At 39.1% G+C, this 23,977-nt stretch overlaps 1 protein-coding gene and 1 long non-coding RNA gene across 4 annotated transcripts in view; one reads left to right on the forward strand and one right to left on the reverse strand.

Annotated features, from left to right (window-relative positions):
- The first annotated feature begins 56 nt into the window (after positions 1-56).
- ANKRD28 (ankyrin repeat domain 28) overlaps positions 57-23,977 on the forward strand; it is a 176,270-nt gene continuing 152,349 nt past the window's right edge. For all 3 annotated transcript variants that reach the window (XM_082459231.1, XM_082459232.1, XM_082459233.1), the window contains exon 1: positions 57-394. In XM_082459231.1, the coding sequence (XP_082315357.1) occupies positions 368-394 (27 nt within the window). In that variant the 5' untranslated portion in view covers positions 57-367. The remainder of the gene's footprint in view (positions 395-23,977) is intronic.
- Positions 1,689-23,977, reverse strand: part of LOC309659527 — a 381,336-nt gene continuing 359,047 nt past the window's right edge. The window contains exon 2 of the long non-coding RNA XR_014262864.1: positions 1,689-1,982. This is a non-coding gene — a long non-coding RNA (uncharacterized lncRNA). The remainder of the gene's footprint in view (positions 1,983-23,977) is intronic.

The raw sequence follows: 23,977 nt of genomic DNA on the forward strand, positions 1-23,977 counted from the left end.
CCGCGCGGCCGCCAATCGCGGCGGGCGGTGGTGGTAATATTGTGGAGTGGAGTTTGGATGCCGCGGCTGCCGCGGGCTGGAGCGGCGCGGCCGCGGGGGCTGCCCGGCTGTCTCGGGAAGGGGGCGTGAGGCGGCAGCGGCTGCGGAGACAGCGGAGGGAAAAAGGAAGAAAGGAAGGAGGAGGGCGGGGAGTCCTCGAGGAGGAGGTGGGATCCTCCAGTTCCTCACCTCTCGGCTGCGGAGGGCGGCGGGGAGGCGGCGCCGCCCCCTGCCCGCGGACTCCTCAGCTCACTGCAGCCGACCCGCCGGCTCCGGGCGCAGGCGAGGCTCCTGGGGCGGGAGCGGTGGCCGGGCGGCGCCGACCGCCATGGCGTTCCTCAAACTCCGCGACCAGGTAGGCGAGGGGCGGCAGGCCCGGGGGTGGGAGGGAAGGCGGGAGGAAGGGGGGGCCGGCGGTGTGGGCCGCTGGGCGCCCGCTCGGCGGGGCGGTGCGAGGGAGGCGGGGGCGCCTCGGGGGTCGCGGCGGCCCGCCTGTCAGCGCAGCCCGGCCGGGGGAGCCCACGTGCCGCCTCCGTCCATCGCCGCCGGAGGGGCGGGTCCGCGCTCGCGCCGGGCGCCCGTGTCCGGGTCCGTGCCTCCTCTCCAGGTGAGGCCGGGGCCTAACAGGTGGCTTCCCGCAGCCAGGCGGGGCGCTGCCGGCGGCCGTGACCGAGGGTCACGACCTTGCTGACTTGTTGGCGTCGCCGGGTAGTTCGAGGCCGACTCTCTGGGTCAAAGGAGATTTTGCTCAGGGAGTAGTTATTCAACGTGCAAGTTCCCGCACTTGTTTTCTTCTGACATCTTGTGCACCATCTTGGTTACTTTTCTTGACTCAGGAAGAGCTGATACAAGAATACCTGAAGTGCGGTAAAATGTCATGACTCTTGGATTGAGGAAATATTTTGTGTCTAGGAACGAAATCGCAACTGTATCAGAATGACTTGTACACCTGAAAACGTGGAACGATGGGTAACAAGGCTTTCAGGCGATGCAGAGGTTTCCAAACATCTGAATCAAAGGGAAATTAACGTGTGAAATATACCGAGTCACAGTAGACTTCTTAGTGCTGAAAATTTATCTTTGCCGTTTGTTTTTCTGAACAGAAGATAGTGAACAGATTTGAAGGGAAGGTAATTGCACGTATTGGGAAACTATTCCGAAAGTGAGCTCCCCTTTTGAAAAACAGTGGGGGAAAAACTTGAGATATATTTTTCAATGTTGTCTCTTAGTGAATATTGTACCTTAAATTCTGAATCTAAGTAGTGTCATTTCATAAGTGACTTTTCTGTTTAGGCTGATGGCTGAACTTGTGTATCATTTGTATCAGGAAGTTTTTAGTTGGTGTTAACATCATCAGGACATGATACTTTGAAAAACTCTAGTGTTTAGTCAAGCTTATACTTTGTATTTCAAATTGTGGAATTGCATTGTCCAGTATGATAGCCACTAGCCACATGTGGCAACTTAAATTTAAATTAACTTTAATTTTATTATTTATTTATTTATTTATTTATTTTTGGTTGCATTGGTTCTTAGTTGCTGCACGCCGACTTTCTCTAGTTGCAGCGAGCGGGGGCCGCTCTTCATTGCGGTGCACGGGCTTCTCATTGCAGTGGCTTTTTTTTTTTTTTTTTGAAATTCACGTTCTTTTATTTATTTATTTATTTATTTATGACTGTGTTGAGTCTTCGTTTCTGTGCGAGGGCTTTCTCCAGTTGCGGCAAGTGGGGACCACTCTTCATCGCGGTGCGCAGGCCTCTCACCACCGCGGCCTCTCCTGCTGCGGAGCACAGGCTTCAGACGCGCATGCTCAGCAGTTGTGGCTCACGGGCCCAGCCGCTCCGCGGCATGTGGGATCCTCCCAGACCAGGGTTCGAACCCGTGTCCCCTGCATTGGCAGGCAGACTCCCAACCACTGCGCCACCAGGGAAGCCCTGCAGTGGCTTTTTTTGCTGCGGAGCACGGGCTCTAGGTGCGCGGGCTTCAGTAGTTGTGGCTCTCAGGCTCTAGAGCGCAGGCTCAGTAGTTGTGCACAGGCTGAGTTGCTCCTTGGCATGTGGGATCTTCCCGGACCAGGGCTCGAACCCGTGTCCCCTGCATTGGCAGGCGGATTCTTAACCACTGCACCACCAGGGAAGTCCCTAAATTAACTTTAATTTTAAATAAAATAAATTCAGTTCTTCATTCCTGCTAGCCACATTTCAGGTGCTCCGTAGCCCTGCGTGGCTCTTGATTATAATATTGGACAGTACAGGTGTGGAGCATCTGTATCATCAGAAAGTTCTGTCGGGCAGCACTATTAAAGAATAACAGGTAAAGCATAAACCAATTCCTGTACAGTTAACGCACGTTATACTCTTAATGGTGTGTAACTCAAGATCTAGGGTCTCCACTAATCTTTACCAATCTAATGGCACCTTGTGGTTCCATAACTTATAGTTGAGGTAACAATTTTTGTTTTGTTTCTAGTCTTACACTTTTGAAGAAAGTTATTTGGATTATGTGTGTTAGAAATTTGGTGAACTTTTGGGAGAGCATCTCATTTCATTCACCATCAGGTTTAAACAGAAACAGGATTGTATTTTCAGTTGGACATAGAATCCAATTGCACCTTTTCATTTGTGTATTTAGGAATTGCAGTTGTGAAACAATTGTGATGCTACTCCAGTTTTATATAATATCTATTAATACTCGGTGGTAAAGATGATATGTAAAATGTCACCTGTAAACTTGAAGGTATTTGGGCAAGTTAATGAAGTGGCATGGCTCAGAGGCGGGGGGAAGAACCTTGGGGTTTACCTCTAATAAACTACTAAGTAATTGGCTCATTTGGTCTTTCTTTTGGAAGACATGTAGAAATGAGTTTGTTTTTGCCTGGAAGGGAATAGCTGCTTTTAGAAGTCATCTTATGTGTTGATATTTTATTAGCTGTTAAAAGCGATGGTACAAGTGAAATGGAATGCAAATACTATTTTAACCTTTCCCATCTACAGGACAGGCAGTTCAGCTAGACGAATTATTTTATTTGGAGGAAAGGAGGAGATCTGTTTAAGTACACAGAATTTTAAAGCTGAAAGGTAGTTGACATAACTTTTAGCTCAGTCCTCATTTATACGAGCTAGGAGGTAGTAGAATCTACTTTTCTATGTTATTTCCATGTACACCCTGTATTTTGCTTTTTTCCATCTTTTTAAATACAGTCTATTACGTAGAAGCCAAACGTGGGTAGGGATTGTTTTTCTTTGTGCACATAAGCATCAGGGGGGTTCTGGATGGTTTAAACATAAAATCAGTGAGTAAATAAAGCAGTTTGTTTTCATATCCAATCAATGACAATGAGTAAGGCAGCTTTCCCTCATTTTGTGCCAACACCAATATGGGGGTAAGAAGTTACTACTGTGCTATTTTCTATTAGTAGGTGAAAATAACTTTCAATTGTAAATGAAATGAAAAGAATTTGTTTCCTGTTTGTAGGAAATGTCCCTGGATTTTTTCCCCCCACATAAAAGTGTTTATAACAGCACGAATCTGTAACAGTTGCAGGGTTTTATTCAACAGGTGTCACTGTCAGGTTTTTTCTCTTTGCAGTTACTGAAAATGTAATCATACATGGTTACATTTAAAATTTATTTTCCGGCTTTATTGAGATATTATTAATATATAACATATGTAAGTTTAAGGTGTACGGCTTTGATTTTATACATGTATATATTGTGAAATGCTTACCACAATAAGTTAGTTAACACTTCCATCCCCTCATGTAATTACCATTCATGTGTGTGTGTGTGTATGTGTGTGTAGATAACATTTAAGATCTACTTCTCTTAGCAGCTTTCAATTATGTATATATAATAGAGCATTGTTAATTATAGTCACCATGCTGTGCATTAGATCCCCAGATCTACTCATTTTATAGCTGGAAATTTGTACCCTTAGACCAATTACAGGCTTACATTTTATCAGCAGTGATTCATAGTATACCCTAATAAGAAAGGTAGATGGTCTTTGTTTGGTTCAGGGGTAACAAACTCACAACTGGGGAGCTAAATGGCAGCTGATACTTGGCTTCAGTATCTAGGACACAATAGGGAGTGATGGAGATCATGGCAAATAGCAGGTATGTTAGCTGCTGCTCAGCCCCAGGCCATTGTTTCTGTGCAGGTGTGCCTAGTATTTTTAGAACTCCAGTTTTTTGTAGGAAGCCAGAAATACAGATTCTTATGAAAAATTTCTATTTATAAGTGTTGGCAAGTTGGTAGACAACACTGAGAAAAATTTAAAACCGTGGTTTTAAAAAGGGGGACCAGTTTATAACCACTAGTTTAGATCAGCTTGAGGAAACAAACTATTATAAAATTAGATTCCTATTAAAAAACAGTTTTCTCTGAGATAAAATAGCCAAAATGGTCATAAACTTAAAAAAAAATTGAGATATAATTTGCATACCATGAAATTCACCCTTTTAAAATGTTCAGTACTTGTTAGTATATTCACAAAATTGTACAACCATTACCACTATCTAATTCCAGAACATTTCCATCACTCCAGAAAGCCATTAGCCGGACTTTCCTGGTGGCTCAGTGGTTAAGAATCCACCTGTCAATGCAAGGGACCCGGGTTCGAGCCCTGGTCCGGGAAGATCCCACATGCCATAGAGGAACTAAGCCTGTGCGCCACAACTACTGAGCCTGCGCTCTAGAGCCCATGCTCCACAAGAGAAGCCACCTCAATGAGAAGCCCGCGCACAGCAACGAAGACCCAACGCAGCCAAGAATAAATTAAAAACTAAAAAGAAAAGTCTTTTAAAAAGCCATTAGCAGTCACTCCTTGTTCTCCCCTCCTCCTACCTCCTGGCAGTCACTAATCTACTTTCTATCTCTATGAATTTGCCTGTTATATTTCATATAAATGAAATCATACAATATGTGGCTTTTTATGTCTGACTTGTTTCACTTGGCATAATACTTGTAGCATGAATCAATTAGAAACTTTTATATCATGTTTAAGACTTTCTAAAAAAAATGTTTCTATACTTTTGTGCTGTTTTATTGCCTCTGGTAGTGTGCATATGTATAGTCTGGATGTTGTTTTTTTCTGTTTTCTGAGTTGGTTTTATAACTCAAGTTAAACTTTGTTTGCAGTAGTACTAAAGGATAATAGTTTTCACATTTGGATTATTTTTGTGTAGGAGCCATCTTTGTGTTCCCTCCTGGGTTAATGGTTATTAGGTAAGAATTCTTGATATATTGAAGGTTTGTTTTTTTAGTTTTTTTTTTTTGAACAAAGTTGGCATATCAACGAGTAGATATTGTATAGATGAGAATAAATCACTGTTTCAGATAGTAAGTTCTCACTTGTCAAGCATTCACTAAGGGTAGAGCATTATTTGACTTTTCAGTAGGAAAAAAACTAGATGATCCTTGAAAAATCTTATAATTGGGGATACAGAATGTATGAAATGCCTGAAAAACACTGATGCCCATATGCTCAAGTATTCCATATCGAGTATCTCCTTGCTTTGTGTTGGAGATTGTGGGGGACACAGGGTGCAGTAGCTACCATCTCTTCCCCTAAGAATCTTATTGGCTAGAAAATGAGCGAAGACATGCATAAATAAATGCACAGCGTCTGAGATACTTCACATGAAAAGGTTTATAGAAGTTGAGGAAAAACATGGAGCATATTCTTTGGAAATGTAACTAATATATAATTCAGAAATAAGTGTGTTCTATGTTTCTTGACTTTTTTTTTTTTGAATACTTTGTATAATACAGTGTAGAACATGGAGTGCTCCGTAAGAGATGGAGATAACATGATTTCAAATTCAGAAAGGATCAGATGATCTGATCGTAGGCAGAGGGAAACCCTCATGGCAAGGGAGGTATTTTAGGTCCACAGAAAGGGTTTGTTGAGAGCAAACATTTGGGCAGGAAAGCAACAAGAGGGAACCCAGAAAGCAAGCCAGAAAAAGAGGATGGTATATTTCTGTCGGGATAGTTAGGAGATAGACCCGATTGGTGAGTGTAGTTGGAAAGGACTGGAGGTAGATTAGTTGAATTAACAGTGACTCCATTATGAAGTACTTGGCATACAAGGTTAAGAAGTTTGGATGGATCGGTAGGTGATGGGAAGTCTAAGCTAGGCTGTGAAGAGCTTCAGGGCGAATGTGCATATATGTACTTTTCTCAAGAGGGTTCATAGTTTTATTAGATCTTCTGAGGGGCCCATGACACCCCAAAGTTAAATAACCGCTACATTACAGGTTTTAGAAGAGTAGATTATAAAAGACAAATAGGGACACCCAAGACTGGTTAGGTGGCTACTGCTGTAATTCAGAACATATGTAAAAACTTTTAATTTAGCATTAACTGAGTATACTAATTACTAAGCCAAAGTTTGAATGGAAATGAGTACATCTTTAAAGGATCCTTATAGCCGTAATAATGACTCACTTATGTGTACAATTATGTCTTATATTCATATAACAATTGATAATTTTTTTGTTGCATAGTCCCACTAGGGTCAATCACACATTAAAATGCAATTGAACATTGATTATGGTAGTGAAAAAAAACCAGATAATCCAAGTGGTTAGGTTTGGGTTGTATTAGGTTTTTCGGCATTTTATTTCCTTTTCATTTTTCTAGTCTAATGTAAAATTCATATACCTGGTCTAGACTGAGATGCCCCTGGAAAATGTTCTGTGCCTGGAGAAAATAGTTTAGGATTAAGCCTTTTTGTTCTGGATAATGTATCCTATGGACAGTTCAATCAAGCCAATCACTGAGTAATACTTCTAATTTAAAATGAAAATTAATGAAATCTCCAGTTATTTAAACCAATAATGTTTTAAAGTGTTACAGTATATTGTACACGATGATTAAAGTTCTCAAGTACTTTAGGTTTGATTTCTACTCCTGTCCCTAGCCCCAGTTCTTCGTTATACTATTAAGGGATTCATCTACCTTCCTTATGTGATACTGATTTTAAGAAAAGTTGCCAGGATTCTTTGTGTATACTGGTTGTCATACAAAGCAAAGTCTTGATAGAATTACTACTCCCACAGCTAAAGTTCACTTCTGCGCAGTAAATTTAAGTTCAGATTCTTAATTGGTGATGGTTTCATCTTTGATTTGTTATAAAGTTAAAGGTATGTCTTTTCTACTCTTGCAGATTTAAGGTCACAGATAATATTAAAGCATGCAGCACAGGACAAGATATTTAAAAAGGGAAATTAGGAAGCAGTTGTTTCTGACACAAATGCTTGTTCTGGAAGCCTAGAATGCAAGTTATTACAGTTGAACACTACATTTTTTTTTTAAAAAAATTATTTATTTTTGGCTTCATTGGGTCTTTGTTGCTATGTGCTGGCTTTCTCTAGTTGTGGTGAGCGGGGGCTACTCTTCGTTGCGGTGCGTGGGCTTCTCATTGCAGCGGCTTCTCTTGTTGCGGAGCACAGGCTATAGGCGCACGGGCTTCAGTAGTTGCGGCACGTGGGCTCCAGTAGTTGTGGCTTAAGGGCTCTAGAGCGCAGACTCAGTAGTTGTGGTGCACAGGCTTAGATGCTCCACGGCATGTGGGATCTTCCCGGACCAGGGCTCCAACCCGCGTCCCCTGCATTGGCAGGCGGATTCTTAACCACTGCGCCACCAGGGAAGTCCTGTCTTTTCCTTTTGAGGGAACTGTCGGATTAAAAATGATGAAAGTCAGAAAGGACCTACTTAGCTATCTTTAGTATTGCATTTTTAAAACATTAATTAGTTATATTTTATTTTTGGCTGTGTTGGGTCTTCGTTTCTGTGCGATGGCTTTCTCTAGTTGCGGCAAGCGGGGGCCGCTCTTCATCGCGGTGCGCGGACCTCTCACTATCGCGGCCTCTCTTGTTGCGGAGCACAGGCTCCAGACACGCAGGCTCAGTAGTTGTGGCTCACGGGCCTAGTTGCTGCGCGGCATGTGGGATCTTCCCAGACCAGGGCTCGAACCTGTGTCCCCTGCATTGGCAGGCAGATTCTCAACCACTGCGCCACCAGGGAAGCCCCTTTAGTATTGTATTTTTATTGGTCTAAATTAATTAGGATAAAATCAGATAATTCAAACAGGACTTTGAAAGATTTTATGTATGTGTGTGGTGTGGATGTGTATGTAGATGGGTAAACAAAAGGCATCTATGTTGGATAGTTCTCTGAATGGTGAGAGGTTTCCCCCACTTTTTGAAAGCTTATATGCTAGGCGGTGTATAGTTCCAAGAGTGCCAGACTGGGTCATGCCAAGAGTGAGAATAGTGTCCCTGGGAGAACTTTATAAACAGTAAAGCAAGTGACATTCACATCCTGGAGAAATGGAGTTAGTTGGACTTCAGAGTTAAGAACAGCTGGCTTTTAAGGGATGTAAAAGCAAACTGCAGCATGAAGGGTGGGCAGTGGAGTTGAAGCCGGCTGAACAGATTGGAACAGCAGGTATAGTATTAGTCACACAGAGCCAGTAAGTAGCCTAATCCAAGGTATAGGCAGGTAGTTAGAAACCAGCATGTCTGTTAGTTGAATGATTCAAATAGAGAGGTCTGGAATCGAGAGACTTCAGTAGACGAGGGCTGGGGGCTGTAACCTTGCAGACATTCTCATTTGATACTGTAGCGGGGACAACAGAGGGAACGTGGTAGGAGTATTTCCCAACTTAGAAACTAGTCAGGAGTTGTAAATGAAAAGACAATACAGGTGTATTATAGAAATGTTTTGGAAGATTGTGTATATGTTAAGTAACGGTTAATCCACCTTGCTATTTTAAAGAAACTGTGAATTATTTTAAATAGCCTCTTAATAAAACAACTTATTTTTAATCTTTTATCATAAAGCTGAATTTCTATATATCATTTTCACATAAATTTAGATATACTGACTTGACTGCTTAACTATTACAAATGATCAGCAATACATGGATTATTTTGTATGTTCTGATGTATTACTGGTTTAGAACCTTCTCTGTTTTGGCTATTGAATTATTGCTTTTAGAATGTTGCTAATCAACGTGTGTGTATTTTCTTTCCTTACTAGCAATGTTCCACCTACCTATGACTCTAGATTCTATTATAGTCAAAAGAACTCCTTACCTGCTCACTTTCTAGTTTCCTCAAAGTCTTGGAGCCACAGTTTTGAACTTGGAATTCCTTTTGTCTGACCATAACTTCTTTCATCGTTGGTTGTCCCGTCTTTTCACCCACAATGAAGCTGAGCTTTGCTGTGTTGGAACCTATTTCACCTAGTTGGTTAAGTTCAATTTGGCCACAAACTGACCTCTTGAGAAGTCTTGACGTCCTGATTCGAGCAGTATTGGCTAGGGTAGTGTTTTCTGAAGTGTGGGACAGCGTTTCCTACTGGTGTGTTTCTTGAGATTTTACGGGGGTGACTGGTCTACTTGGACTTCCAGGTGTTGACCCACATTTCCTTGCTTCTAGTCTACTCAAGACCGTAGCCTGGTGTTCTGCTTCAGTCTCACTTTCCTCTGGCCTGTTTGGGGGTTTCCCAGCTCACTTCATTGTACCCTTTCGTATTAACCATCCCTACTCATCTTTCAGCTTTCACCTCTGTTTTTCCACCTCAGCCTCCTTTCTTAAATCCTATGCCACCCTCAGTTCCTAACTTACACACACCTCAGTCTCTTCCCCTTCATCTTGGTCTGCTGCCTTTTGGAATTTGTCCTTCCTTTCCGTTCCCACCCCTTCTCAGGCTGTGCCGTCTTCTCAGCAGGCCTTGACTCTCAGTGGGCACTTTACCCACAGTTCCTCCCATTGGCGCTGTTAATGTCAGTCTTACATTCTTATCCTCTACCTTTTCTACTCCTGTCTGTAGCCCCAGTATTACCCTCTCAGGTTATGCCTTCATTCTTTCCTGTGGCTTTGTTGGGCAAAAGAAGCAAATGACTTAAAGAAAAGGTTAAGTAAATATTAGTAGATGTCATTCATGTATATGGAAAATAATTATGATAGTCTTAATTAAATGTCTGGAATGCTGGAACATATACTTTTAATTCTGGCTCATTTATTTATTCCCTCTGTGACCTTGGGCAAGTTATTTCACTTAAGTTTCTGTTTCCTTGCCTAGAAAAGGGAGGTAGTTGTGTCTAGCTTGCTGAATTGTTGAATTAAATGAGAGTGTGTAAAACCCCTGGCACATAATTGGCACTTGATAAATGGCAGCCATTATTGTATTGAAATACTTTGGCTTGGGACTTCGCTCTTCCACTTTCTTTGCCCACCTTGGGCAAAGAAACTAAATCTGAGCTGGAGTTTGTTTTTAACATCTTTTTTGAGATATAATTCACAAAAGCTATACATGAAAATAATTTAATAATGTATAATTTAAATAATGTATAATTCAATGTGTTTTTTTGTTTTGTTTTTAGTAAACTCACAGGGTTGTGCAACTATCAACCACAATCTAATTTTGGAATATTTATCACCTCAAAAAGAAGCCCTGTGCCAATGAGCAGTTACTCCCATTACTCCTAACCTCCCCTCCTTTCTCTTAACCTTAGGCAACCACTAATTTACAGGTATACCTCAGAGATATTGCAGGTTTGGTTCAGACCACCGCAGTAAAGCGAATATTGCAATAAAACAAGTCATGTGAATTGTTTGGTTTCCCAGTGCATGTAAAAGTTGTGTTTACACTGTACTGTAGTGTATTAAGTGTGCAACAGCATTATGTCTTAAAAAAAAACAATGTACATACCTTAATTAAAAAATACTTATATTATTGCTAAAAAATGTAAACCATCATTTGACCATGCAGGGTTGCCACAGATCTTCAGTTTGTGTAGATGTGTATTTTAATTTCGCTTGGGAAGATTCGTATGAGTTGCTGAATTGTATGGTAAGCTTCTGTTTAATGTTTTAAGAACAGCCAAGCAATGTAATCCCTTTTGTGTGTTGCTGGGTTTGGCTTGCTAATATTTTCTCTCTCTCTTCTTGTGATGTCTTTTTCTTTGGTATGAGGGTAATGTTGGTCTCATAGAATGAACTGGGAAGCGTTCTCTGCTCTCTTCTAGAAGAGTTTGTGAAAGATTTGTAGTATTTCTTCTTTAAATGTTTGCTAGAATTCACCAGTGAAGCTGTGTGGGCCAGGCCTTTTCTTCGTGATAAACTTTTAAATTAGTAGTTCTGTTTCTTCACTTGTTATAGGTCTCTTCAGATTTTCTATTTCCTCTTGAGTCAGTTTTGGTAATTTGTGTCTTTCAGGGAATTTTTTCATTTTATCTAAGAGATCTAATTTGTTGGCATAAACTTGTTAAAATATTCCCTCATAATCCTTTTAATTTCTCTTAAGGTCGGTGGTGATGTACCCCTTTTTATTCCTGATTTTAGTAATTTGTCTTCATTATTTTTTTCCTCAGTCTAGTTAAAGGTTTGTCAGTTTTATTGGTCTTTTCAAAGAACCAACTTTTGGTTTTATTGATTTTTTTCCCCCTATTTTTATCTTTTCTATGGTATTGATTTTTTCCTCTAACATAATTTCTTTCCTTCTGCTTACTTTGCATTTAGTTTGCTTTTTTCTGATTGCTTAAGCTGGAAGCTTACTTGAGGTCTTTCTTTTCTGATATCGGTGTGTACAGCTATAAATTTCCTTTTAAATAATACTGTGTTAACTATCCTATAAGTTTTGATATGTTTTGGTTTTGTTTTCAGTCAGTTCAAAATACATTCTAACTAAAAAGTTCCCTTGTGATTTTGTGCTTGACCCAAGTGTTCTTTAGAAGTGTCTTGTTTAATATCCAAACATTTGGGGATTTCCCAAATTTTTTGGTTTTTTTCTAATTTAATTCCATTGTGATTGGGGAATATTATTTAAATTCTTTGTCTTTTCAGTTCTTTTAAATTTGAGACTTTTAGTAGCTACTTTTAGTAGCTACTTCCTTGCAGGCATAAAATATTTACAAATTTGTGACAGAGTTACACGCAGTTTGTGGAGTGGGAACCATGGGAGCAGACTGTGAAGTTTGTGAAGCATCCATTTGAGAACCACTGTTACAGAATGAACAGGTTGCTGCTGTGTGTGTGTGTGGAATGGAGTGTGTATTGAAACATTAGATAAACATCTTCTGGCATCTGAACATTTTTTCTGATTCTTAAAGGCTGGGTATGTATAAGTGGTACCTTTTAGTAGTTTTGATGTGACAGAAGTGTTTGATCTTTTTCTTATTTGGTACTCAAAACTGTATTTATTTTTGAAGTATAGTTGATTTACAATGTGTTAGTTTCTGGTATACAGCAAAGTGATATATATATATATTCTTTTCCATTATGGTTTATCACAGGATATTGAGTATAGTTCCCTGTGCTATACAGTAGGACCTTGTGGTTTATCTATTTTATATATAGTAGTGTGTATCTGTTAATCCCAAACTCTTGATTTGTCCCTCCCCCACCTCCTTTCCCCTTTGGTAACCATAAGTTTGTTTTCTTGTTTGTTTTTTTAATTTATTTTATTGACGTAGCGTTGATTTACAATGTTGTGTTAATATCAGAGAGTGATTCTGTTACACCTATATATACATTTTTTTTATATTCTTTTTCATTATGGTTTATCACACAATATTGAATATAGTTCCCTGTGGTATACAGTAGGTCCTTGTTTATCCATTCTATATATGTAATAGTTGGCATCCATAAGTTTGTTTTCTATGTCTGAGTCTGTTTCGTAAATAAGTTCGTTTGTGTCATATTTTAGATTCCACATATAAGTGATATCATATGGTATTTGTCTTTCTCTTTCTGACTTAACTTCACTTAGTATGTTAATCTCTTGGTCCATCCATGTTGATGCAAATGGCATTATTTCATTCTTTTTTATGACTAATATTCCACACCTTCTTTACCCATTCATCTGTTGATGGAAATAGTGCTGCTATGAACATAGGGGTGCATGTATCTCTTTGAATTATAGTTTTCTCCAGATATATGCCCAGGAGTAGGATTGCTGGATCATATGGCAACACTAGTTTTAGTTTTCTAAGGACTCTCCATACTGTTCTCCATAGTGGCTGTACCAATTTACATTCCTACCAACAGTGTTAAGAGGGTTCCCTTTTCTTCATACTCACAACTTTTTTTTAACCATAGAGAGGATATATAAGAGGTCTTTGTTTTGATTGTTGTTTTTTGGGGTTTTTTGTTCCTTTTGTTTGTTTGTTTTTGCTTCTTAGGAAAAATTGAAGAGCAGAAAACTTACTTATTCCAGGTTTTTGGTACCAGTTTTTCACAGAAGTATAAAATGAGAGGAAGAGAAGTCCCCTCCCTCAGTCTTGCCAGATTTTGTTGTGAACAATCCTTGTGACTGTCAACTTGTCAGTGGATGTTTTTTTCCTTTGAATGACTTCTGCAGGAGGCAACCTTTTTTTTGGACTATTCTCTGTTATTGCCTGCGTTTGCGTTTAGGAGTGCAGGATCTTTCCCCCGCATTTATAAAATCATTAAACTGAACCATTTTCAAAAGTTTGACGTAGTGTTTTCATTGAACTCATGGAAGTTAGAATTGAAGCTGTGAGAGAATTTACCTATTTAGTCTTGAGCTTATAATTTCCCAAAGAGTAAGGGCCACAGTTTTGCCCAGTACTAAACACGTAACAAGAAATTTAGGCATGTAATTTATATCATAGGCTTCCTGAATACTAAAATGCAAAAGAAACATTTTCACCTACCGCATTCAATACTTTGTTACTATCTACTGATATTGGTGAGAATGCAGGAAATTGGTTCCATTACACTGTTTTATTTCCCTGTGGTTCTATCTGAAATAATTCTCTTTATATGACTATATTTATGGTCTGTCTCCCACTACTGGAATGTGAACTCTAAGAGGGCAGGGACCGTGTCTGTTATTTACTGCTGTATCCCCATCACCTACAATAATGCTTTGCATATAGTGGACATTCAGATAATTGCTGGATGAGTAAAGAATTCTGATTAGGTGTATCTGAGACAGGACCCTGATACCTACATTTTTTTTAAAAAACATCTCAGGTTATTTTGATATGCACTCCCAAGGCTGAGAAACACTGGCCTATTTTCCTTCTCTGACATGCAGTAATGTGCATAAGGTACAGAAGATATATATATATATATATATATATATATATATATATATATATATATATATATATATATATGTATCCTTACTAAAAGATCATTACTAGAGGCTTTCTCCACTCTTGAAATTGGGAAAACCTGACTGAGTTCCCTAGAAAGAAGAGTTTAATTCAGTATTGTTTTCTAAGCATTGCTTGCAGATAAGACTCAGAATGGACAGTTGCTTTCCACCATCAGATAATTAAATCTAGGAGTGGTGAGAAGAAAGAGCTAGAATGGAATTTATTACCCTCCCACCCCCCATTTTTAACAACAACAACAAAAGGCAAGGTCAGGCTTCCTAGATGACTTCTCCAAAACAGTGATTTTCAGTGGTGGGGGATGGGATTTCTCTAATGACTGGGGACATTTTTGATTGTCATAACTGGAGAGGGGGAAAGGATACTACTGGCATCTATTGGATAGAGGCCAGGGGTGGTGCTAAACATCCTACAGTGAACAAGAAGACATCCACCCCCAACAAAGAACCACCTGCTCTACAGTGTCAGTATTGCAGAGGTTGAGAAACCCTGCTTTAAACAAGCCGCTTGGAGAAAACATTAGTAGTTAATGTTGAGTTTGGCAGTTATGAATGCATGGAGCCTGTGTGTGTGTCTGTGTGTGCTCGCGCATGCACACATACCCGTTTTTGGCCCTGGGCAAAACTGGATGTCTGTGTAGAGAAACCTGTATATATGTACAGGAAGACCTTGTTTTATTGTGCTTTTCTTTGCTTTACTGCGCTTCGCATATATTCTGTTTTCTGCACCTTGAAGGTTTGTGGCAACCCTGTGTCAGGCAAGTATGTTGGCGCTATTTTTCCAACAGCATTTGTTCACTTGGTGTCTCTGAGTCACATTTTGGTAATTCTTGCAATATTTCAAACTTTTTCATTATTTTATTTGTGATGGTTATCTGTCATCAGTGATCTTTGATGTTACTGTAACTGTTTTGGGGTGCCATGAACCGTGCCCGTATCAGACGGTGAACTTAATCCATAAATGTGTGTGTTCTGACTGCTCTCTCTCCCTCTCCTCTGGCCTCCTTATTCCCTGAGACACAACAATACTGAAATTAGGCCAATTAATAAATAGCCCTCCTAATGGTCTCTAAGTACTTGTTGAAATGAAGAGTCACACAACTCTCACTTTAAGTCAAAAGCTAGAAATGATTAAGCTTAGTGAGGAAGGCATGTCAACAGCCCAGATAGGCTGAAAGCTAGGCCCTTTGAAACAATTAGCCAAGTTGTGAATGAATGCAAAGGAAAAGTTCTTGAGGGAAATTAAAAGTGCTACTCCAGTGAACACACAAATGATAAGAAAGCAAAACAGTCTTATTGCTCATATGGAGAAAGTTTTGTTTTTTAAATTGAGGTATAGTTGATATACAGTATAAGTTTCAATCAGCATAGTGATTCACAATTTTTAAAGGTTATACTCTATTTTACAGTAATTATAACATATTGGTTATAGTCCCTGCGTTGTACAATATATCCTGTAGTTTATTTATTTTATTTATAGTAGTTTGTACTTCTTGACATAGAGAAAGTTTTAGTGGTCTGGATGGAAGATCAAACCAGCCACCACATTGCCTTAAACCAAAGTCTAATCCAGAGCAAGGCCCTAACTCTCTTCAATTCTGTGAAGGCTGAGAGAGGTGAGGAAGCTGCAGAAGAAAAGTTTGAAGCTTAGCAGAGGTTGGTTCATGAGGTTTAAGGCAAGAAGCCATCTCCATAACATGAAAGTGCAAGGTGAAGCAGTGAGTCCTCACGTAGAAGTTGCCACATATTATCTAGAAGATTTAGGTAAGGTAATGAAGGAAGCTGCACTAAACAATAGAGTTTTGACGTAGGTGAGCAGCACTCAGTTGGAAGAAGATGCCATCTAGGACTTCATAGCTGCAGATGAGAAGTCAGCACCTGGCCTCAGAGCCTCAAAGGATAGGCTGACTCTTGTTAGGGGCTAATGCAGCTGGTGACTAAGTTGAAGCCAGTGCTTGGATTCTGAAAATCCTGGGGCCCTTAAGAATTATGCTCTCTACTCTGCCTGTTCTCCGTAAATGGAACAACAAAGCCTGGATGACAGCACATCTGTTTAAAACACGGCTTACTGAATATTTTAAGCCCACTGTTGAGACCTGTTCCTCAGAAGAAAAGATTCAAGATGACTGCTCATTGACAATGCATCTAGTCACCCAAGCGCTCTGAGGGAAATGTATCAATACAGTGAGATTCATGTTGTTTCCATACTTGCTAACGCAACATCCATTCTGCAGCTCAAGGAATAATTTTGACTTTCTAGTCTTATTATTTAAGAAATACATTTTGTAAGGATATAGATGCCATAGATAGTGATTCCTCTGATGCCTGTGAGCAAAGTCAATTGAAAACCTTCTGAAAAGGATTCACCATTCTAGATGACGTTAAGAACATTCATGATTCAGGGGAAGAGGTCAAAATATCAACATAGAAGTTTGGAAGAAGTTGGTTTCAACCCTCATGGATGACTTTGAGGGGTTCAAGACTTCAGTAGAGGAAACAACTGCAGATGTGGTGGAAACAGCAAGAGAACGAGAATTAGACGTGGAGCCTGAAGATGTGGCTGAATTGCTGTAATCTCATGATAAAACTTTTAACAGATGAGTTACTTACTATTTATGGGTGAGCAGAGAAAGTGGTTTTTTGAGATGAAATCTCCTGGTGAAGAAGCTGTGAAGCTTGAAATATTGAAAGTATATAAACAATTTTTCACTTTTAATTTTGAATAATGCACCAACTATAAATAACCCCCATAAACAAAACTCTTTGAGTTCCTCAATAATTTAAAGGTGTGAAGGGGTCCTGAGGCCAAAATTTTTTTGAACAGATGGTGTCCTGAGATTGGTTCCTCAGACACTGTTGAACCTGTGTTTGTGTCTCTTGTTGGTTTAGGCTTCCATAGACTAGAAGATTTAAATTCCTTGGGCTTTGATAGAAAGTTCTGGCTTTTTATTTTGACCTGAGTATGTTTTTAATGTATAAAATGTATAGCAGAATTTTCAAAGGTTAAATTTTGAGTTCATAGGGCTACAAAAGCATTATTTGTAGATGAGTGGAGAATTATATCTGGAAGAATGACAAAAAGAATCACAGGAAGTGGTAAATTATTTTGGAAAGGTTACAATAGACAAATGATTGTGGAAAAAGTGTCATTTTATGAGAGTCTTAGAGAAAAATTATGAATAGGTTTAGCAAACACCTTAAGTATAAGAGACTGCATCCCCGTAAAAAAGGGGATATGATAGGAGCATTTTAATTTTTAAACACACACACTAGAGCTTTATCTAACCATAAGAAATAATAGGCTTTCTGTTTCCTTAAACACTGAAATAAGCTCTGTAGGTTTGAGTGAATTGTTGGTAGGTTACTATGTTTAAGGCAACATTTAGGAGAACCATACTGAAAGTGATTTAGAGGAAAAGAGACTTTCCATAGATATTTTCTTATCTGTATAAAATAATTAGCATTACCCTGATTTATTAGAGGCCTGGTCTTAGTTAAGCCTTTGTAAAGGGTAAGTTTGGCTTGTGACCTAAACAGTATCTTTGGGGTCAATGAATAACTGTTGCGTGGTGTGCAAAGATGTGGGAGATCCAGAAGAAATCAGGGAGAAAAACTTGTCAAGAGTTGAGTTAAAAACTTAAAGACAGTTATCTTTTCCCCCTAGATATTAATATTTTGGTTAACCTGATTTTGTAAATGTTATTTTTCTGTGTAGCATTTTAATCCCTAGGAGGCTCGTAATCGTTTGAAGTGACCCATAGTCATTTCATAGTGGGGATTAGGAATAGATTGTTAGGAAAGACCACAATTTGTTTTTTCTCAAATTCTAATACAGATAATACTTTAGCATTAATACTTGTATACTTAATTTTCACTAGTTAAATGTGAGGAAGTTTTCTATCTTTAAAAACTTGCCTTGAAAAAGATTTTTTTCCTAATCACCAATGTACTTTTTTTGAAACGTGTAAGTAGATATAGTTACCTTTTAAAATTCCATGTTAAATTTTTTTTTAGATCAAATAATTTAAACATATTCCTATTCTATCTGAACAATAACATGATATATTTAGGGGCATAGGTCTTCATAAATGTTTTTTTGTATATGATAGAATTCATCAGAATACTATTTTACCACTGGTGTTAAAAAAAATTTCTCATTCTAAAATTAATCAAACAAAAATATATATTACTCTAAACTCCTATTCATTTATATAAAAGCAAAAAGTTATTTTTCTATTCATTTTTCATTATGGTAAAATTAACATACATAAAATTTATCATTTTAATCATTTTAAGGTGTGCGATTCAGTGACACTAAATACATTCACATTGTTGTGCGACCATCACCACCACCCATCTCCAGAACTTTTTTTATCTTCACACGTTGAAACTCTGTATGTATTAAACATTAACTCCCTATACCGTTTATCCCCCAACCTCTTACAAACACCAGGCATCATTCTGCTTCCTGTAAGTGGATCATACAATATTTGTCCTTTTGTGATTGACTTATTTTACTTAGCATAATGTCTTCAAGTTTCATCCATGTTGTAGCATGTGGCAGAATATCTTTTTTAAGGCTGAATAACATTCCATTGTATGTATATGCCACATTTTAAAAATTCATTAATCCATCCACAGACAGTTGGATTGCTTTCTAAGTGTCCATTAGGCTCTTGTGAGTAATGGTGCTGTGAACATGGGTATGTACGTACCTGTTTGAGACCCTACTTTCAGTTTGTTTGGATATATCCCCAGACGTGGAATTGCTGGATCATATGGTAATTCTGTGTTTAATTTTTTGAGGAAATGCCATATTGTAATTGTGCATTGACGACTGTACCATTTTACATTCTCACCAACAACACATAAGAGTTTCAATTTCTCTGCACCTCACCAACATTTGTTATTTTCTACCTGTTTTTTTGTTTTCTTTATAATAGCCATTCTGATATGTGTTAAGTGTTATTTTGCAGTTTTTTTTTTTAAAATATTTATTTATTTATTTATTTTTATGGCTGTGTTGGGTCTTTGTTTCTGTGCGAGGGCTTTCTATAGTTGTGGCAAGTGGGGGCCACTCTTCGTCGCGGTGCGCGGGCCTCTCACTATCGTGGCCTCTCTTGTTGCAGGGCACAGGCTCCAGGCGCGCAGGCTCAGCAGTTGTGACTCACGGGCCTAGTCGCTCCACGGCATGTGGGGTCTTCCCAGACCAGGGCTCGAATCCGTGTCCCCTGCATTGGCAGGCTGATTCTCAACCACTGCGCCACCAGGGAAGCCCTATTTTGCAGTTTTGATTTGTATTTTCTCAGTGATTAACGATATTAAGCATCTTTTCATGTGCTTATTGCCATTTGTATATCTTTGGGGAAATGTCCATTTTTTACTTGGGTTGTTTTCATTTGTTACTGGTTTGTAGTTCTTTATTCTGGATATTAATCCTTCATCAGACACATGATTTCCAAATATTTTCTCCCATTCTGTAGGTTACCGTTTCACTGCATTTATAGTGTCCTTTCATGCACAAATGCTTTTAGTTTTTATTAAGTTCAGTTTATCTACTTTTTCTTTTGTTGCCTGTGCTTTTGGTGTCATGTCCAAGAAATCATTGTTAAAGTCAGTGTCATGAAGCTTTTCCCATTTTCTTCTAATAGTTTTATAATTTTAGCTCTTGTGTTTAAGTCTTTCATCCATTTTGAGCTGATTTTTGTATATGGTGTAAGGTAAGGGTCCAACTTCATTTTTTTGCATGTGGATATCCAGTTTTTCCAAAACCATTTGTTAAAAAGACTGTCCTTTCTCCTATTGAATGGTCTTGGGACCCTTGTTGAAATCTGTGGACCATATATATGTGAGGGTGTATTTCTGGGCTTTGTTCTGTTTCATTGGTCTATATGTTTGTCTTTATGGCAGCTCCACACTGTTTTGATTATTATAGCTTTATAGTAAGTTTTTCTTTTTCTTTTTTTTTTTTAATTTTATTTATTTTATTTTTGGCTGTGTTGTGTCTTTGTTGCTGCACGCAGGCTTTTCTCTGGATGCGGCGAGCAGGGGCTACGCTTCATTGTGGTGCACAGGCTTCTCATTGTGGTGGCTTCTCTTGTTGCGGAGCACAGGCTCTAGCCGCGCGGGCTTCAGTAGTTGTGGCTCACAGACTCAGTAGTTGTGGCTCGTGGGCTCTAGAGCACAGGCTCAGTAGTTGTGGCGCACGGGCTTAGTTGCTCTGTGGCATGTGGGATCTTCCTAGACCAGGGCTTGAACCCGTGTCTCCTGCATTGGCAGGCGGATTCTTAACCACTGCGCCACCAGGGAAGCCCTGTTTTTTTCTTAATTTATTTGTTTTTCGCTGCATGGGGTCTTCATTGTTGCATGCGGGCTTTCTCTAGTTGTGGTGAGCAGGGGCTACTCTTCATTTTGGTGCGTGGGCTTCTCATTGCGGTGGCTTCTCTTGTTGTGGAGCACAGGCCGTAGGCTTCGGTAGTTGCAGCATGTGGGCTCAGTAATTGTGGCACACAAGCTCTAGAGCTCAGGCTCAGTAGTTGTGGTGCATGGGTTTAGTTGCTTCACAGCATGTGGGATCTTCCCGGACCAGGGCTTGAACCCATGTCCCCTGTGTTGGCAGGTGGATTCTTAACCATTGCACCACCAGGGAAGTCCCTGTAGTAAGTTTTAAAGTAAGGAAATGTGAAACCTCCAAGTTCGTTCTTTTTTTTTTCAAGATTGTTTTGGCTATTCAGAGTTCCTTGAGATTCCGTATGAATTTTAGGATGGGTTTTTAATCTGTAAAAAGACATTTTTGGGATTTTGATAGGGATTATATTGAATCTGTAGATTACTGTGTGTAGTATGGACATTTTAACAATATTAAGTCTTCCAATCCATATCTTTCCATTTCTTTGTTTCTTCTTTAATTTCTTTTAGCAGTGTTTTATAGTTTTCAGCATACAAGTCTTTTGCCTCCTTGGTTAAGTTTGTTCCCAGGTATTTCATTCTTAATGCTGTTGTAAATGGAATTGTCTTCTTAATTCCCTTTTCAGTTTGTTAGTGTATTAAAAAACCCTGATTTTTGTGTGTTTCTTCTGTATTCTGCAACTTTGCTGAATTCATTTATTAGTTTTAATATTCTTTTGGTTTGTGGACTCTTTAGGGTTTTCTACATATAAGATTATGTTGTTTGTGAACAAAGGTAATTTTACTTCTTCCTTTCCAGTTTGGATATCCTTTCTTTTTCTTGCCTATTAGTTTTAATAGATGGAGAGATAAAATAGGAAATGGTATTAGATGATTTAGAAATCTGTTTATCTGAGGCTTTACTATGGAAAATGTATCTTGAAAGTTTTTCATGCTATTCCATGGAAACTGGGGAACTTAAGTGATAAAGATAGTCTGCATTGCAAAGAAAATTTAACTCACAGCTTCTAGATTTATAATAGGTTTTTGTTTGTTTGTTTTTGTTTTTTGCTATCTCAGAAAGCCTAATCACAGATGCAGTTTTCTTCTAGTCCTTGACATTGTGCATGCTTTTTGTTTTTTTCTGCTTGCTTTTGAAGGTAGTTGTTAGCATTTAATTATTCTTTGGAGTTTTGGTTTTTGTTGTTATAGATATTTGTATAAGAGATGCCTGTAACCGACATTAGAGATATATAAAATGTAAAATCGTTAAAAACAGGTGGTACTCTGGAAATAAACTTTAATCATTTAGGTCAGATCTTAAGATGAGAGGACTGAGGCCTGGAGAGGACGTTAACTTGTACAAGATTATACAGTTATTATCAGAGTCAGGACTAAACCGCTTTGGTGATTTTTTTCTCATTCTTTCTGTCTACTTGAATCATTGATTACTGCAACAGCCTTTTAACTGTCTTTATGGACTTTAGACTCATCCTTCAATCTGTTCTTGCTACCGGATCCAAAGCATAATACTTCTAAAATATGGACAGTTATATCAGTGTGTTAGTTTTTTCAGTTATTAACCATTATCTTTAGGGTAATATTAGCATTAAATATAGCTAAATCCATTACTTGGGTTGTCTGATTTAATACTTTGAACAGTTCTTTGCTGTTAATTATCCCAGTTTTATAGATGAAGAAATTGAGACCAGGACTAATTTCAAAGTTTATGTTCCTAGGCACTATATTATTACTACTTAAGTAAGGCATTCAAGACTCCTTGTGTTGTTGCTCCTATCCACTTCTCTTGTGTTCAGTTGACATTTTTTTTAAAAATTTATTTATTTATTTATTTATTTATTTAGGCTGTGGTGGGTCTTCGTTTCTGTGCGAGGGCCTTCTCCAGTTGCGGAGAGCGGGGGCCACTCTTCATCGCGGTGCGCGGGCCTCTCACTGTCGCAGCCTCTCTCGTTGCGGAGCACAGGCTCCAGACGCGCAGGCTCAGCAGTTGTGGCTCACGGGCCTAGCCGCTCCGCGGCATGTGGGATCTTCCCGGACCAGGGCTCGAACCCGTGTCCCCTGCATTGGCAGGTGGACTCTTAACCACTGCGCCACCAGGGAAGCCCCTTCAGTTGACATTTTTAACTGTAAACTCCTTGAAGGCAGATATCATGTCGCAGACCAAGCAGTTGCCTGATACATAGCAAATATTTGGTAAACGTTGAATAAATTTTAAGTAGTGAGTGAATGGCACAGGATAGTGAGCCTAGCCCAGTGTGAGAAGACATGAATATTACATCTGAAAGAAAAGATTCCTCTGACTGGCCATGGTCAGTAAAGGTCAGTCTTTGGGTTAAGGAACAGAATGAGGGAAATGAAATCCAGAGAGATGATTAAAGATAGCAGGTATTTGTTCTTGACTTAAATTAATTATATTTTTGGGTTGTAAGAACTTGAAAATGAATTCTCTAAATAACTTTTTATGTTTTCAGGCCTGGTGGAGTTAAGTAGAGAGGCATCTGAAGACTTGAGACAGGGAAAGGTTACTCCATTTTTTAGAAAGGGGAAGAAGGAAGAGCTTGATGTGGCTCTCAGGTGAGATTCTAGAGTAGATTATTTAAAGAATTACTTGTTTCCAGGAGAGATGAAGTACTAAACATTAAGAATTAGCCTGAATTCATTAAGAACAAACCAAAACAGCCTAACTTTTCTTTTTGTGCATGAAACCTCCTATCTTCAGTGAATTGCACGAGATTTACAGATTACTCATCACATTTGCAGATGGCACAGATACAGGAGGGATAGTGTGTTAGCTGGGATGGGCTAGATTTTGCTGTAGTGATAACCTCTAAATCTCAGTGACTGAAAAAGTAAAAGAGATTTATTTATTGCTTATATCACATGTCTGTTCTCAGGTCAGCAGGGTTCTCTGCTTTGTGTTGTTCTCATGCAGGAACCCAGTCTGGAGTTTCTGCCTTCTGGAATGTTGCTTGTACTTGTGGTACCAGAGAGGGAACATGATGAATGGCATATCAGGCTTCAAAGCCTCCGTCACACATCACTTCAGCTCACTTTTAACTGATCAAAGCGGGGTGACCACACCCAGTCCGGGTGTTTGTGGGGCAGGGAAGTACAATCCTACCATAATTTGGAAGGAAGAGACCCAGAAATATCACTGAACTTCAGTGTTGACTCTCTGAGATAGTGAACACTTTGGATGACAGGTTAAGGAACTAAGAGGATTGAGCTTGGTAGGCTGATGTGATCAGCTGAATCAGACAAAGGGAAAGTGAAGAGGGAGAATTTTTTTTTTTTTAATTTATTTATTATTTATTTTTGGCTGTGTTGGGTCTTCGTTTCTGTGCGAGGGCTTTCTCTAGTTGCGGCAAGCG

This window comes from Balaenoptera physalus (assembly GCF_965194825.1).
Source record: "Balaenoptera physalus genome assembly, chromosome: 4".
NCBI lineage: Eukaryota > Metazoa > Chordata > Mammalia > Artiodactyla > Balaenopteridae > Balaenoptera > Balaenoptera physalus.